Source organism: Fundulus heteroclitus, chromosome 21 (assembly GCF_011125445.2).
Source record: "Fundulus heteroclitus isolate FHET01 chromosome 21, MU-UCD_Fhet_4.1, whole genome shotgun sequence".
Lineage (NCBI taxonomy): Eukaryota > Metazoa > Chordata > Actinopteri > Cyprinodontiformes > Fundulidae > Fundulus > Fundulus heteroclitus.
In genome coordinates, this window is record NC_046381.1 from 13,275,200 (window position 1) to 13,292,926 (window position 17,727).

Genomic DNA, 17,727 nt, shown 5'->3' on the forward strand with positions numbered 1-17,727 from the left:
TATGGCTGAAACGATGCAAATGTTTCAACACTGAAGTTGAGTTTTCAGGCGGGTTCAAAATGCAGAGATCCTCGTGTTATTCACACATAGATTATAATCATTTAAAAAACATGCAGTGGACCCACAGGTACGCCTCCCTGAGAACACTCCATCACTGGGGGAAAAAGATAAATCCATCCTCTCTTCTTTCTTCCCTCCTTACATCCAGGCTTCCTTTCCCCTAACGCCCCCCCTCCCTTCGACTGAGGATCTCCTCTGTAAATAATTCAAGCGCATTCCCCCTGTTTTAGTGGAGCTTCTCAACTGGATTTTTATTTATATTTTTAGTTTGTGCAACCAAAATTGGTCCTGCTCATTAATAATTTAAATAAGCGTTAATAGTACATGTTATTGATTGTATGGATACATTTTGATGGGCTCTTTTGTGTCGTCACAAACCTCTTCAAAAAGAAAACTCCTGTACAGATGTTTGGCCTTTTTGTCCCTATTTTATTTCACAGTTTGAGATCTCATCTGTTTGCAATTTATACCCGACTAAATGATGCAATAGGCACTACAAGTTTTAGTTACAGTCCTCTAATCCTCTGCATTTAAAAGGTACAAATTGTACATGTGATAAGTGACATTACTAGAGCAGGAAGCCTTTTTTTTTCAGTCTGCGTCTGTGATTTAAGCAATATATCATTTCTCCCTGATTCAACAAACAAATCCTTTATGTTGATCTGCAGAAGACGTAATTCACAAAATGGAAATCGCATTCGAAGCGCCGCTCCATTCATGAAATGAAACCGTGAGTGTTGTTGATCTGTCATCGTTTTTTTAAGCTGCAGTGGAGGAAGAGCCCGGCTGCGATTCAGAAGAAGGCGTTTGCTGACCCCTGCTGCATGAAAGCACAACTTCTCTGTTCATAGAGGATCTATCAAGAATGAAGATTTTTATTTTTCCTTTTTTGGGCGGGAAATTCTAAGAATAAAATTGTATTTTTATAAGAACTCGTACACAAAAAAGCGCAGCCTCACCCCTGCGTTAAAACAAGGAATGTGGAGCATCTTGTAAAGTTATACTTTGGTATCTTTTTTTTTTCTTTACAAAGGAGGACACTGCCACGTACAAAGTGTAAATAAGGTTAGAGGGGGAATTGGCAAGACCTTCTTTAAATGTTAAGAACAACAGCTAATTGGTGGGATCACCTCAGAATCGCACTCTTTTGTTCTTTTGGTAAATAATTAATAACTAAGTGATGCTGCAGACTGTAAAAGTGGACCGATGCATACCTTTATTAACAAAGGCTTTGATTATAAAGTTACCACATATTGTCAATACAGATAAACTCTGAGATTTTCCTAATCGTGCCCGCACTTTCCAGGTGCTTAAAAGTGACTTTGTGCAACTTTTCAGAGTTTTTCTTAATATATACCGAGTAAATAGTTTCTGGTGGTTTGATGAAGGTACTAGATGACTTCCATGACAAATCCATTAATGTATGTTTCAAGTTCCTATAGTTTGACGTAAAAGTACCTAGTAAGATCCATGAAGGTTTCTTGAAAGTATTTAAAGGCTTTTGGAAAGTGACCTTAACATTTTGGAGAAAGTGCAGGCTGACGTTTGTAGTTAAATCAGATATTTAAAAAAAATGTGGGAGATGACATCCTTTTAATCCCCTCCCCTAAAAAACACAATTTTCGAAGCAAATTAATTAAATGTTGAAACATACATTTATAATAGATACATGATTTTCCCAGTCCTATTTCAATACAATATTTTTTTTTCATATTATACACAATGTTTGAAAAAGGAAAACGATTTAAATAAAATATTACAGGAAAAAAAAAATTATTTTACCCTCTTTATTTCCCTGACCTATTCCTTATAAATCCACTGGGGGCAGCAGATTGCCTTCGTCCATGTTTTTCTTTTGCACCTAAATTACCAAGAGCTTTCATCAGATGGTATTTTATTCTGCTAACACAAGCAGCTTTGGGCTTTTAGGAACCAAGCTAGTTTCTTTGGTTACATAGATATAATCAAATATGGGCAACATTCTCTCTAAATGCATGTATTGTATCTTTTTTGAATGCAGACAAACAGCGTCAGCACAGAGATGTTTTTTTGCTTGGTCCTGCTATTATTTTACGAGTGGATCTTTGTGTGTCGTTTCAGAATTCAGAAAATTAAGTTTGCCCACATTTAGCACACAGTAATACCTTTGTAAATATGTCACTAAAGCGTTCTTTTAAAACGCAAGAAAATCCCATAAAGCAACATTTTCTTGAGTGGAGTTGTTAAAGCAACACACATTTGTTTCTTTTGGCAACATAACTGTAAAAGGGACCTTTTCAGTATTAGGGTATTGCCTTGGTATTATCAATAGCCATCATGAAAAAGGTTTATTCAGCAGTGAGTTTTGTTGCCTGAGTTTGCAGGATGATGCGGCTCCGTAAAGCTAAATCACAAGAACTCTTTTATTCATGAATACACAGTAAGCACTGCGGGGATATGTTCTGAAGTTGGGAGACAATCCAAATGTACAAAGACTGTAAAAATAGACATAACACAACAGATTCCAGTTTTTAAATCTATCTTTTTTTTAATATAAACGAAACTTGAAACACAGTTTCACATAAAAACCTCCACGAAAAAAAAGGAGCAGCATCCCACGTTTCACTCATTTAGACCAATTAAAACTGATCTTAAGCACTTAAAGGCAGAAACAGTAAATGCCTGAGAATAAAACAACCTATTTTCACTCTTGCCCCTGATAGGAATTAAAAAAATAAAATAAAACCAGCATTCCAAAATCCACAAAATAAAAATCCTGGCCTCCTTTTTTTATGCGTTTGGCAACAAATAAACTAAGGCTTCATTTCATTAAAATATTAAAACATAGTTGGGTACATTCATAATGCTTTACATTCTCTGTAATTCTTATCTTTCCAGATTATACAATCGTTTTAAAATGTGCAATGCAGCATGCAACAGTGGCCCTGCTAGAAATAAAATATATTTTAACTTAAAAACCAGCTCCAGTTTAGACTTTAAACGAAATAAAAGTAGCTTTTTCTCCATCACAGTGTGCTCTCCGTCTTCCTCGGTGTCGCTGCGCTCATTCAACTGGCTGACGCAGCAGCTTCAACCATCTCCTGCTCTGAGAGAGGACCCGAGCTGAGAGCTTCCAGGTTAGGGTTCAGCATCTCTGGGACGGTCCCCACGCTCTCTGGGAAATCTTTGACGGTCGCCGCATCATCTGCAACCTCTCTGAGGCTGCAGCTACGATCTAAAACGCTCTCTTGCTGTGTTTGAGAGTCTTCTTTTTCCTCCCTCTGAGATAAGGACGTTTGGTCCAAACTCAAATCATCTATGAAAGAATAATAATATCTTTAGTAAAACTACAGAAAAAAACTGGACTTCAAGGTATGTATCAACTGCCTGATTTCTGGTGACGAGAGACGCTAAAACCAGCATTTCTAGCAGAGAATGCTAATATTTTAAACATAGAAAACATTTAATTATCTAAACATAAAGTTACGTTTGGCTAAAGTAACTTCCGTGTGCAGGAGCAGAAAATATCCCACCTATTGAGGGATGTAACGAGCCGAGAGCTGGTTATTCTTTTCAACCGAGACAGCATTGTAAACACGTAATTGTTCCATCTAACGGCAGAACGTAATCGCGAGTGAAGCGCTTACCCGAGCTACATTGGTCACGCGTGTCATCGGCGTAATCAGCGAACAAAGAGCTGTGGCCTTCATCGTTGGTGGAGGCGGCTTCGGATAAATCTGAGACGACGACTCCGGGGGTGCTGGAGACATCTGAGTACAGGCAAAAGCTGGTTATTTTGTGTCAAAGTACAGAAAAAAATTTTTATAAATCAATGAGATCAGCACGCCTTGAAAAAAAAATCCCACTGCTTTGAACTTCCCCCACATTTTGTCACGTTAAAACCGGCTATTTAAATGTCTTTTATGTGGCAGGCCAGCACAAATAAGTGTGTTGTTATAAAGTGGAAAAAAGACAATATTTCCAAATTTGAAAAAAAATACAAAATCAAAACGAGGAAATGTGGCCCCCTTAACTCTGATACCCCTAAATGAAATCCAGTGCAACAAACTTCCTTCAGAAGTCACGTTTCAGGGGTCCGCCTACGTTCAAACGCTGTGTCGGGAGAAAAACTACCATTGCCCTTTGTGTGTTTATGTAGTAATAAACATTAGTTTAATAATAAAATGTTTATATTTTTCTATTTAATGTATTCATTTCTCAATATATAAACTTGTTTGGATCTGCAAATGAACCTTATGAAATAATTTATGAATTTTAATACATTGCCTGAAGCCATGCCACATAAAACTAATTTTTACCAAAACAACAATTATCAGTGGCACAGAGTGAACAAGATGAATAAGGGATTGAAGCTGTGGGAATAAAATTCAGGAAATTGTTTTAGCTCAACAGTTTCAGAGGAAAAAAAGTATATTAAAAAGATTACATTTTATTCCACTTTGTGATCCAGGGTGGGATACATTTGCAATGAAGGAGCAGAGAGGAGAGCCTCTCTGCTCTGCCTGCAGCAGCTGTCTGTCTATGAGAGAAAACACTAAGAGAAGTGTGAAGGACTCACAGCAGCACTCGCCGCTCCCTCAAGACAATAACTGCAGAACGATTGGTTCTTTCACAGTAAGTCACCAATAACAGGAGAAAGTTGCTAGATTTTTTGCTAGTCGCTTTTATTGAAAAAAGGTCGCTGGATGGGTCTGAAAAGTCACTAAATACAGTGAGAAATTCGCTAAACTGGCAGCAGTGACCAGGTTTCCTCAGATTAGAAGTATTCCCCCACTTCCATTTCACATCAGATATCGCAGCGAGCAGAATCTGCAGCGTGTTTTAAAAAGTGGAGCCACACTTTCTAGCGTTTTCTATCAGCCATGCTGGCTTTTTTTACTGGACCAGCAGCTACTGACGTCATTACGCTCACTGCAAAAAGGGAACTTAAAGTAAGTAAAATTTTCTTGAAATTTGTATAGTTTTCCTTGATTTGAGCAGGTAAATAAGACTATTTGCCAATGGAATGAGTATTTTTGCACTTAAAATAAGAACAATTCATCCCCATCATCTTATTTCAAGTGCAGGATGTCTAATTATGTTATTTTAGGGGTAAAAATACTCATTCCATTGGCAAATAGTCTTATTTACCTGCTCAAATCAAGGATAAATACACTAATTTCAAGAAAATTGTACTTACTTTTAGTTCCCTTTTTGCAGTGCTCTTATGCATAAAATGCTGTGTTCATGTCCGACATGGAAAAATCGCCCACCCTTTCATTCCTACAGTGTCAGAGTGATGTCCAGACCTAAAGCAATTTAAAAATCTACCACAAAACCTGAAAATCTATTTTAACATACGTTCTCCATCCCAGCTACTATATGCAAAAAAAAAAAAAAATTTTAAGAATAGCTGTGCAGTTTAACATATAAATACAAAGTAGCTACCGTCGTCTGCGGGCTCGTGTGAAGGTGAGATTTCGCTAAGATTGAGCACAACTCCTTCGGTTTCGGTTAACCCTGCGTCGTTACAGGGGCTTCCTTCAGCCAGTGGAGGCACCTGGAGAAACAGAAGAACACGCACTTCATAAAAGGCGCGTCAAAGGGGCGCGTTTTATTACTCCAACAGATGACAGCAAGCCGTACCTGGCTGCGAGCGGACGCGGTCGCCTCCTCCCTGCTGTCCGTTACGGTCGGCTGAGGAACGTTTCTGTGCTGGACGCTTGGGTGAACCGGATGAGACGGGATCCTGTGCAGGTAGCCGTAGCCGATGCCGCAGCCTAAGCTGAAACAGACGGCTCACGTGTATTCGTCCGCCCGTGGTTGTAAAGTATGGCCAAAACAATAGTCGCATCCTAATTCACAAAATTATTTACTCTTGCTGCAGGAGACAGGAACTACTAAGCGACAGCAAACCTCTTTGTCCTCCTCATCGAATTTCAAAAGATTTCTTGCCTCCACTCGGATGTGTAATTCAATTCAGCGTTACCTGATAAAATTCAGATCTGGACTCCATCAGAGCTGACCAAATTGGTTTACCACCAATACTGCTGCCTGACCACTTTCACAACTCAGGCTCTGCATCATACGTGGCTGCTTTGTTGCAGGGTGCGGCGCTGCTGAAGGCTAAACGTTTTCTGCGTGCGTCACATCATCCCTTTTCTAACGGGATGAAGGCCTGATTTACTGGAACGAGGAATGGACCTATAATGAACCGATTTATCACTGCCGAACGTTGTTTATAAAACACAAAAGATGGAACCTCTTGGATTTATGTAGCTGTAAAGGTTTGTTTTATTTATCAAAACAGAGATGTAGCAGAAAAAGTTGCCATAAAAGGAACTGAGCTGATACTGGATGTGATGATCTATATAACTAGGTGCACCGCTTCAAAAATGATTAGCACCTATGCATTACATGCGGAAAAAAACCTTAAAATAAATGTTAAGACTTGGCTACTTGTATGGCTTGTGGTCTTGTCTTTCTAAAAAAAAAAAACCTCAACTCATTAAAATATGGATTTAAAAGTTCGGGTATTGTGTTATAATATCAGTCTGAAAGCTAAATACCAACCTGCCCTCTCCTCCCCAGGCTCCGTTGGGGGTCACCACAATCTCCCTGCACTGATCCGTCTGCGTGTTATAAACTAGCAGCTTCAGAGGCTTCCCCTCGTTGGCTTCAATCAAGGAGAAGAAATCTTCTGACTGCAAAGTTCCACACACACACAAAAAACAACAAAAAAAAACAATTATGCAGTGTGAGTTTTTTTTTGTTTTTGATTGATGTATGTTTTGAGGAACGTTGAAGAGGGAAAAAAAAGACAAACCTACATCTTGTAAGACTTGGTCAGCCCCGACAATAAAGTCGTCATGAGCAATGAGGCCAGCAAGCGCTGCAGGAGAATTCTCTTCCACGTCCTAAAAGGAAAAAGAGAAACGATGGATTTGACTTCAATAACCTCTGCCCCATTTCTTACAACCTTTTATTTCCAAAATACTTAAAGAAAAAAAAAAAAAAAAAAAACAGTTGCCTCTCAACTTCACAAATATTAAATTTTACCGCCTTTATCTTTCTATTGTCTACTTCATCTTTTATTGTGTTTTTAAAGTGTTATATATGTACTGTGTTTTTTATTTTGTTGTACACCACTTTGGAAACCTTGTGTTTTATAAATAAAGTTGGATTGGATTGACCCATAATGGCCTCCAAGAACAATTGCAGTCTGGTTTCTACCACAGCACTAAACAGCAGCTGATTGTCGTTTACTTTCTGTTCTCATACCTCCAGACCCGAGTGAAACCTTTGATACAATTTCTCATTCCATCCTTCTCCACAGATCATCTCCATTGGGATCACTGACACCCCCCTTGACTAAACTCCTTCAGTTTCCATCATTCCTGTCACAGCCGCCGTGCCCCAAGGCTCTGTCCTGGGACCCCTACTTTTCATTATTTACCTTCTTCTCCTTGACAATATATTCCAAACATTCAATTTCACTGCTATGATACCCAGCTCTATTTATCTAGTGAGCCTGATTCTACACTCTGACCCTCCACCCTCGCCTCCTGTCCATCCAAAATGAAATCTTAGTCCAGCACCAATTTAAAAAGACTAAACAGTGACAAAACTGAGATCCTCTGCATCACCTCTTACCCACATCGACTACTTTGGTTTCCCTCAAAAATTCAGCGGCTCGTTTAATATTCTAAAAATCCTTCTGCACACATCGAAGGCCATTCACAATCCTCCCTCCCACACCCTTAGATCCTCTTCCTTCATTCAACTTACTGTTATTATTATAAAATCACTCCATTAATTCAACTATTTTACAGATAATAAAGATTTGTAGACTTCGTGTGAGGGCCATAGTTTCAAACCTTCATCTCAAAGACAAAAGGAGTCGCAGACCCGACTTACCAGCACGTGCCACACGTTCTCGTTGGCTCCCTCGAAGCTGCAGAAGCGAACGCTGGCTCCCAGCAGCCCCTGGCCGCCCCACATGTTGCTGGGTGTCACCTCCAGCTCCCTCACCCGCTGGGTTTTGGAGCTGTACACTTCAAGCCTGACCGCTTTCTCCACATTGGCCTTCAGCAGATCCCTCAGCAAGTCACTCTCCTTATTCTGGGGGCAAACAGACGCAGGAGGGTGAATCTACCCGAGTGTAGTGCCGAGAAAAACGGGGGCTGATGAATTTCCTGCAGAGGCTTCAGTTCAAGCAGGTTAATTCCGTTTTATAAGGAGGATTAGAAAGAGTTGGTTTGTGTTTGCTTTCAGATAAAGAAACAAACAGCAGTTAAAACATGTTATATAACCTAAACATGAAGTAAGCACAAGTTTTACTTTATGTGGACACTGCTGAAACTAATAAAAGATGTGGCAGTAGCTTAAAATGGCCTAGAAAACCCTCTGAAGCCTCGTAATATTAACCTTCCTGTTTATTACTCACAAACACATAACGCATTTTACTGGCTAGCAACTTTAGATACACATCAAATAATGTTTTTACTCTGATACGGCTAAATAAAACCTATACCAAGCCAGTGCGTTCAGAAGTCACCTAGTTAGTAAACAGAGTCCACCTGTGAACCCGACCAACAGACTCATGGTAACCTTTGGAGAAGCTGCAGAGATCCGGAGCTCAGGTGGAGGAATTTGTCGGCAAGACAGCTTTCAGACATCCATCCATCCGTTTTCTGACCCGCTTAATCCCTCATGGGGTCGCATGTACCCTCCAAATCTGGCCGAAACGGAAGAAGGGCAATGGAACAACTAATGTTGTAAGAAAGAAGTCCCGTTTGCAGTTTGCACGGCATCAACGGGGTGAAAATGGACGCATGCTTTTCTTCAGCGGGGACGAGGAAGGTAATTGATTTAAAGAGAGACTGACTTAAAAAAAAAAAAAAAAAAAAAAAGGCCAATCCTGAAAGCTACAAAACACCTGAGACTGAATTGGTGGTTCCCAGCACACTAAACACACATTCAGAGCTACAACCTATTTGGATCAGAGCATATTCATGTTGTTTCAAAGCTTTGAAGCTCCTCTCCATCCTGTCTCACGGAGCTTGAGCTACTTGCATAGAACAGGACATGCCTTTCAGTCTACAGATGTGCAAAACTGGATCACCAAGACACCCCACAGAAGACATGCATCTGTAACTGCAGCTGGAAAGGCGGTTCCAAGAGGGCTGAAAGCAATTGCCTCCATTTATTTATAAACCATGCATTGTCTTCCTTCCACCTCACACATCATGCAATACTTTGTCTATTACATAAAAGCTCAATAAAATACACTGAGGTTTGAGGCTGAATGCGGTTTCAACTGGATCTACAGTATGGGGGATTGCTGCTAAGTCATTGAAACAGTGCACGCGGCTGTCCACTGTCGCTGCATGCTCATGCAGGAGGGGTCAGTGACGTGATGCCAGTCTGCTGTGTACCTGCTGGGCTTCCTTAGATGGAAAACTATTTAACCAACCGGTCTGGATGCTATAAGCTGTGAATTGGTACTATATCAATTAAATAAATTGGATTGAAATCTTTGTGGAACCTGCAAAAACGAAAAAAAATGTGACGGAGACAGAAACTTTAGGACAGTAAACAAAGTCCGATTTTTTTTCACATTAATCCAGTACTTAGACTCAATAGACAGTTTCTGTCAGGCCATTTACTCACAAGTCTGGTGTTCCCTATGGAGAGAATGAAGTCAAAGAAGGGCTCCAGACCGGCGTTCAGTGCAGGCGAGTCCTCTTGAACCTGAAAGGTGGAACAAGAAGCTTATTTGTCGCCCCCGCGTGTTCGTTTCAGGAATCGCAGCGTGTCCGAAAACGAGAATCTTTGCTGAAAAGGCACAACGCGGCTGGTATTACACGCCACGTTTGGTTTTACTCTAAAATAAGCGCCAGGTCATTTTTTTTCTTTCTTTTTCATGCATTTAGCACAGGAAAACGCTGAAGTTGTGTCAGGGAAAGATAAAAAAAAAAAAGTTTGGATACGGGCCAAATGCCACCTCATCGGCAGTGACAGTGATGGGCGGTGGACACCAGCCAACTTTAAACAAACATCTCTAGCTTTAAATAAAATAAAATGCATCACATACATTTATTTTCAGTCGAGCATAATCAGAACGCTCTTAAACCCAAACTTAAAAAAAGAAAAGAAAAAACGTCGCCGTAACAATGACACATGTACATATAACCTTGCACTGAACGTTACAGCAACGTACTCCGTGAACATGATATCCGCTGTTGCTTCCACCGTCCGACAGGAGCGAGCTCTGCGGCAGCCCCATCGTCCTCAGCGGCTACAGTCCGGGTTAACTGTCTGTCACTCCCCGCGGTCGACCCGCGTTACCAACCATCACACCGCACCGGGATGCGGCCAGCTAGCAGCAGCTAGCAAGAGAGGCGGTTTGACAGCAGGTGCAAAGCAGAGCCAGGCGAAGCTGCATAAGGAGGATGGCAGAGAAGTCGAACCGCTCCGCGCGCGACCGCTGCGCAACGAGGACGAACGTCGGCAATCGATTTGCCGAGACTTAAGGGGTTGCTAAGGAACGGACAACAACGCGATGGAGTTTCATTCATTTAAACGGTTACTGGGAAAGTAGAAATGTAGTGTGATTAAAAAAGATAAAGCTTTTTTTTATTTAACTATAAGAGCATTACATGTCGTTTAATAGCCAATCCAATCCAACTTTATTTATAAGGAACACAAACACAGGAAGCTGAAGCACTGTAGCCAACAGCACCAACTGATACCATACAATATAAAATAAAAAATGATAAAGCCATAAAACAGCTTAAGATCAACATGAAACAAATTCCCAATTAAGTAATAAAAGCCAGGGAGAAACGATTTGTATTGCAAAGAGATTTAAAAATGGGCAGCAAGGATGCCTGCTACAGAGGACCAGCTACAGAGAAGTCCAGGTCCTCTTTGTGCTTGCGCTGGGTTCTCAATTTAACAAGAGAAAAAAAATCCCAGCCAGAGAATGAGGCAGGTAAAATGTATCGATATCTAATATTATTTAGGTTTTTTTGCATCTAGAAATAACCAGTTTGTTTTAGACATTTAGTTTGTGTATTCATGAAAAGATACTTGTTAATTTTATCAAATTTTCTTTTTCTCACCAATAAAATTGTGAATCTCTGTATAAAATATCAGTTTGAGGTGTTTACAAATAGATCAATACCGTGTAAAAAAAAAATAAAAAAAGACGATGTGTAGTGTCTATTTTAGTCAGACAGTTCGCAGTTCAAACTAAAAAGCCTTTTGGTTTTTGTTGTTTTCAAGCCAGCAGTCCACACCTCTATAATCCATCCATCCATCCATCCATCCATCCATCCATTCATCCATCCATCCATCCATCCATCCATCCATCCATCCATCCCTATCCATCCATTTTCTACACAAGGTTATCTGTGAACGGTCCTGGGAACACCTCTATAATAAAAAAAAAAAACTAAATGAGCTGATTTACAGCATTCTAATGTGCAGCCTTTTAGTTGTCATCCTAGGAAAAAGCACACTTTTAAATAAACTGTTTGTACAGCATAAATATTAGCAAAATTGCATAAAATTAAGCACTTTAAAAGTGCAGTGTAATTAAGTGGACTAAATTTTTGTATTACCCTATTACTTATTTGTATCTGTAGAATTTGTTCAGCACAAATGTGCTGTTGACCTTAGCTGACTTTGCCTCCTGCAGAACATTTTCTTCTTCTCAATATCTGCTGCTCTGTTTGAACTCTTATCTCACTGGATACGTTTGATGTTTGACTCACCTGTTTCGTGTAGAGTTTGGCGGACTTCCTTTTAACGTGACTGCGTGCCAATCATCGGACTTCACCTGTTGTTTTCCCAGCGTGTTAAAACGTGACAGAAATTAGTGCGTTCTCTTGCTATTGTTGTTAGTTCCAAGCAGAAAACTTGCATTGACGACGTGCACCGATGTGCCCTGTAATCCAGAGCGTAATTTTTGGGTCTGAACAACAGAAACATCAAACTTCACATTGTTTTTGTCGTTACAGTCAACAGTTTGTTGACCTCCCACTTTCTGCGGGGAAGGATCCACACTGGCTGCTGATTGGGCCAGCTGGCTGAACATCTGTGTCACTCAGAGGAACTTTTTGAAGGTCTCCCTGCCTGAAGCTGATATAAATACTTAAAGGCAAACCGCATCGAGTACTCGGCAACTTCAACATGATTCAGCTCGTGGCTCTCCTGTCCTGCTTTGGCACGTAATCAAACAAAATTCACTTTTGTTCTCGAAACTGTGACCATTCATCTTCATTTCATGTGTCATGCACGTGTGCTTTTCCTGACAGGACTGATTTGTTGCGGCGAACCCTTCAACTACAAGGTGAACAACGGGAGGGTGATTGGAGGCAGTGATGCCACACCAAACACCTGGAAATGGCAGGTAAATGCGTTAAAGAAGCTTTCGCTATCAAGTCTCTGCTCTGTCTTCTCTAAGCCCCAGTCGGTCGAGGCAGATGACCGTTCATACTGAGCCCGGTACTGCTGGAGGTTTTTCCTTCCCGTTAATGGGGAGTTTTTCTTTCCACTGTCGCTTCATGCTTGCTCAGTATGAGGGATTGCTGCAAAGCCATGGACAATGCAGACGACTCTCCCTGTGGCTCTACGCTTCTCCAGGAGTGAATGCTGCTTGTCGGGACTTTGATGCAATCAACTGGTTTCCTTTAATAAGAAATTTTTGATCAATCTGTATAATTTGACTTTGTAAAGTGCCTTGAGATGACATGTTTCATGAATTGGAGCTATATAAATGAAACTGAATTGAATTGAATTGAATTGAAGTCCAAGTCAAGTGGCGCATCCAGATGTTCTGTCTTCTGCTTCCTCGCAGGTGTCGCTGCAGCTCTCGTACGGTGACGGCACCTTCAACCACATCTGTGGAGGCTCTATTGTTGATAGCTCCTACATCATGACCGCGGCTCACTGCATCCTAAGGTGGGAGTAACCTCGGTGGGGCTGGATGAATAGGAGAGTCTTCACTGCAAAAAGAGAACTAAAAATAAGTCAAATTTTCTTGAAATTAGTGCATTTATCCTTGATTTTAGCAGGTAAATAAGATGATCTGCCAATGGAGTGAGTATTTTCACCCCTAAAATAAGATAATTAGACATCTTGCACTTGAAAAAAGGTGATAGAGATGAGTTGTTCCTATTTTAAGTGTAAAAATCTCATTCCATTGGCAAATCATCTTATTTACCTGCTGAAATCAAGGATAAATGCACTAATTTCAAGAAGATTTGACTTATTTTAAGTTTTGTTTTTGCAGTGTTATCACACTGCGTGTTTACGTTTCCCCTCTCTGTCTCCGTCAGCTCGGACGCCAGTCAGTACCGGGTGGTGGTGGGTGAGTACAGCCTGTTTGAATATGAGGGCAGTGAGCTGTTCTCCTCCGTGGAAGCAATCTTCGTCCATCCCGACTGGAGTGGGAATCTGGCCCATGGGTAAAGGAGCAGCTGGCAATGTTTGATCTCTCAGTTTAACCTCAGAGCTTATAAATGAATAAATAAATGTGATCCATGACAGAAAAAAAAAAACATTCAGTTCACCAAATGAGCTGTGTCTAAATAATACAGTATAGTATGATTTCACAGTTATCTATTTTTGTTACTAAGTTACACTAGAGAGATGCATACCAAATAATATGAAATATGATTGAACTTAATCAATTTGAAATCTATTTAATGTAAAAAAAAAAAAAAACTTATTGTTTAATAGCATCTATTAAATTCAAATCAAATGTAAAAAAACATGTAATACTCCAAGAAGAACAAAGGCATGACTGTATTTGCCTAAGATAAGATAAGATAAGATAAGATAAGATAAGATAAGATAAGATAGACTTTATTGATCTCACAGTGGAGAAATTCACGCGTCACATCGGCTCAATAATAAAAAGAATGTGCCAAAAGGAGGAAAAGGTGCATGAGGTATATACAGTGCATCCACATATATACAGTGGATCGAGAAAAACAAAATAAAATCAAATAAAGCAGCGATTTAACATGACTTATGTACATTTAAGGTGACATATACATATGGATTCGATGTTGTACATTAAAGGGGTACCAGGTAAAGAACAACAGTGAGGCAATGAGAACAGGATTATTGCACAGGGTAATAAATAGTAATTGAACATTAGTTATTGCACAAGTTATTGCAGTTAGTTCAACATTGTAAAGTCTGATGGCGGCAGGAATGAAGCAGGTCTATTTGTTGTATCGGCACCAGTGTGTGGATGAGTGTTGGTAGGTGCATTTATTAACACCATACTGTTTGCTCAACCCATACAAACCCAAATTCACAAAAGGGTTATGTTAGGCATGAGTAAATTCAAATTCAGTTCAAAAATACTTCATTAATCAAAATGGGGAGAATAAATAAATCAAACAAATTAATCGCTAAACAAGTGAATTTATAGTTATTATTATCGCTCAAGTGCGAGTCACCATATTTGACAAAGACTCCTGGATAGGTGTCGAAACGTTTTTCAGCAAGAACTGTGCGAAAGTCCGGTTGCCTCGGATTTAAGCATGTTTGCTATTATTGTTGCTACTACTATTATTATTATGAGCCATCATTTAAGATTTTCTGCCAGCAATAATATTGCTGGTTACCCCTTTTAATATTTCTCCGATAAATTTTACTTTAGTGTTAATATTAGTTTTTCTTTTTCCTATATCCCTTAGCAACGACATTGCTCTGATGAAGCTGGCTAATCCCATCTATGACAACGGTCATGTGGAAATCGCTAACCTTCCCTACCCGGACCAGATGCTGCCTCATGGCTTCACCTGTTACATCACAGGCTGGGGATTAATGGACTGTGAGTACACAGATCTATGAATGTGTTCACAATAAATATATGCACATATGGCCCAAAAATAAATAAATAAATAAAAGAAATGTGGCATTTTATGCTTGCCATCTCAGATATTGGAAGCGTCCCTGACAAACTGCAGGAGGCGCCCCTGGGCGTGGTAGAGCATGCCGTCTGCTCCCAGCCTGAGTGGTGGGGCAGCCTTGCTCTGAAAACCATGGTGTGCGCTGGAGGGGACGGAGTCACATCTGGGTGCCAGGTATGGAGACCAAAGACATGGTTGGTAAAATTATAAATAAAAAAAAGTCCAAACTATATATTTGGAAGTGATTTCCGGCATCAACTAATAGGTTTCCTAAAGTGAGAACAGCAAGCTCATCAGCAAAAACAGATTTTTATAACGGCTAACAGCTAACATCCGGGGCTCTGGTTCCCACAAACGGGAGTTGGAGCCTCACCATGGGGCATGAAGCACGATAAAGGGGTAGGACCAGCCCAAGTTTAGGTTCTAAACAGCCCTAAGTGATGACAGTATGGCAGGATGGCACATGTATCAATTCTTGTTATTTCACTTGTTGTTTTTGTTAGAAAATACCATGGACATTATATTAACCCTAAGTGGATCTGTTACCCCCACCATTGCAAAATCAACTATCAACCACAGCATGCCAAAACAAAGTATTTGTTCACCAGCATTTGTTCTCTTTTCTTCATTACGATTAAAAGTAAGTGAGTGAGTATGTCTGAGGGATGGGAAAAAGCTCCCAGTTCATTATAACTAGTGACTTTTGAAGATTTCTCTTCCCCAAATCTGTCAAACGGATTACCAAACAAGTCTGACTGATGCTTGACAGTAGGAGACGGTGGGCGGGATTTTATAAAGCCAGGAATGTTTTGGTGTTTTTTCTAATGGTTGAATGAACCGATTTGTTTTCCTTTTGTTCTTTTATTGATGTGAAAGCTAAATATATGTACCAGGTCAGAAGAGCATGAACTATGAGCTTTGTTAGTTATTATTCTACCCTTTTAAGACAGACTCCTGATGTTTCTGAGCAAAGAAATGCTTATGTTAGTTAAAATTATGGTTTGAAATGAAATACTTTAAAAAGAGACATATTTTATATAGTCACCTAATTCCAAGTGCTAGTTGAAAAAAATTGTACGTTGACTGATATGATCAAGCAAAACATCCTCTGTTAAATATTGTATTAAACACAGAATGCAAAACAGTCCAGTACAAACAACAGCAAAACATGCATTGGCTTAATGATAAATGCCACGCCCACCACCTCCTAAGAAAAACAAAACTAGGATATCGGCCTCAAGCAGTCTTTTCCCTCATTAGTTGAACAGCAAGGTTAGTTTCCTTCAATCGGCTGTAATTGGGGCTCAAAGTCTCTGGGGATGTTAAATTTGGATCAAAAGTTGAACCGCGTTAGAACCACTGATCCATACAGAGTTGCGCGCTTTATGACGTTATGTGGTGCTCATCAATGATGATCATTTTCCAGGGCGACTCTGGAGGGCCCCTGAACTGCTTGACCGACGGAGTCTGGAGAGTCCACGGCGTCGTCAGCTATGGTCCGGCCTACCAGTGCAACCTGCCGTTTAAACCGACCGTCTTCACCAGAGTCTCTTCCTTCCTCGACTGGATGTATTCAGTAAGGAACCGGAAACCACCAGGATTGCCTGATATTTACCCAGATTGATGACAGCTGGATGGATTTGATTGTTTTCTTTTTCTTTCTTTTTTTCAGGTCATGTATCAAACATATTAGAGAAGTGTTGACTTCTGACATGCAAGCTAAATCACCAAAATAAAATTCTCAAGTATCTCAGTGTTTTATCCCCTGTTTTGCCCACTGCAAAATGGAACTAAAAGTAAGTCAAATTTTCTTGAAATTAGTGTATTTGTCCTTGATTTGAGCAGGTAAATAAAATTATCTGCCAATGGAATGAGTAATTTTAACCCTAAAATAAGATAATTAAACATACTGCACTTGAAATAAGTTGATGGAGACGAGTTCTTCCTATTTTAAGTGCAAAAATCTTATTCCATTGGCACATTATCTTATTTACCTACTCAAATAAAGCACTAATACACTAATTTCAAGAAAATTTGCATTGCCCATCCTTTAACCGGACAGTGTTTCTGTAAATGTTGGAACTGAAATGAAGGCAAATTTTCCCTTTTAGGACAATAAAATCAGAATCTGAAAAACTTCAAGGTGCGTCATGTTTTAATCAATAAAACACAACATTTCTTTTATTATTGATGCAAGAGCCTTCCTCTCCTACCGTCTCAGAAATGCATTCCTTATTGAAACTGGTTGCGTGTCCCGTTGCTGTTTTTGGCTCACGCTCAGCGCGCCGTCTAAATGCTCATTGGTCCAGGACCAACAAAGTTATTATGATCCTGATCTCCTGACCTCCCAAGCTGCAGCCTGAGATGATGGAAAATTCCAAAGGATGTCTTTAAAGCAAAGATCACAGAGAGCCGGCGTTTTTCTGACTAAAAACAACCTAAATGGCGTGGAGGTAAAATCTTTTTTTTCTTGACTTGTCAGGATCAAGGAAAGCTAAAGGGTTTGAGCAATTTTTTGCCTCGGATCCAAACGATCCTAATTGTGACCAAATGTGAGCTAAAAGCAGTCGCATACTCCCTCCGCCTGGAATTTCTGGCCATATGTTTGCGGTGCTCGGGGAGACTAAAGCATGACATCATTTTGGGTGTTTTTCCATTTTCTTCAGACAACAGATTGTGTGAAAAGGTTGTTTTTTTTTTTTAATGGAAGGTAAAAAAAAAAAATCTTTATGGAAATGTTTAAAAAGGCTTG

At 39.9% G+C, this 17,727-nt stretch overlaps 2 protein-coding genes across 2 annotated transcripts; one reads left to right on the top strand and one right to left on the bottom strand.

Annotated features, from left to right (window-relative positions):
* Positions 1-2,448: 2,448 nt before the first annotated feature.
* On the bottom strand, positions 2,449-10,477 carry LOC105938446 (Golgi reassembly-stacking protein 1). Its single transcript, XM_012880190.3, has 9 exons — positions 10,262-10,477; positions 9,712-9,792; positions 7,957-8,160; positions 6,870-6,956; positions 6,613-6,743; positions 5,686-5,824; positions 5,488-5,599; positions 3,687-3,809; positions 2,449-3,355 (listed from the first exon to the last, which is right to left on the bottom strand). The coding sequence occupies exons 1-9, from the start codon at positions 10,325-10,327 to the stop codon at positions 3,108-3,110; spliced, it is 1,191 nt and encodes a 396-aa protein (XP_012735644.2). The 5' UTR covers positions 10,328-10,477; the 3' UTR covers positions 2,449-3,107.
* A 486-nt stretch (positions 10,478-10,963) lies between these two features.
* Positions 10,964-17,117, top strand: LOC105938445 (chymotrypsin-like elastase family member 2A). The gene is made up of 9 exons (XM_036125823.1): positions 10,964-11,035; positions 12,066-12,271; positions 12,363-12,457; positions 12,905-13,008; positions 13,386-13,514; positions 14,760-14,896; positions 15,004-15,149; positions 16,402-16,551; positions 16,648-17,117. Exons 2-9 carry the CDS (start codon positions 12,238-12,240, stop codon positions 16,666-16,668), a joined length of 816 nt encoding a protein of 271 aa, XP_035981716.1. The 5' UTR covers positions 10,964-11,035; positions 12,066-12,237; the 3' UTR covers positions 16,669-17,117.
* Positions 17,118-17,727: the final 610 nt, after the last annotated feature.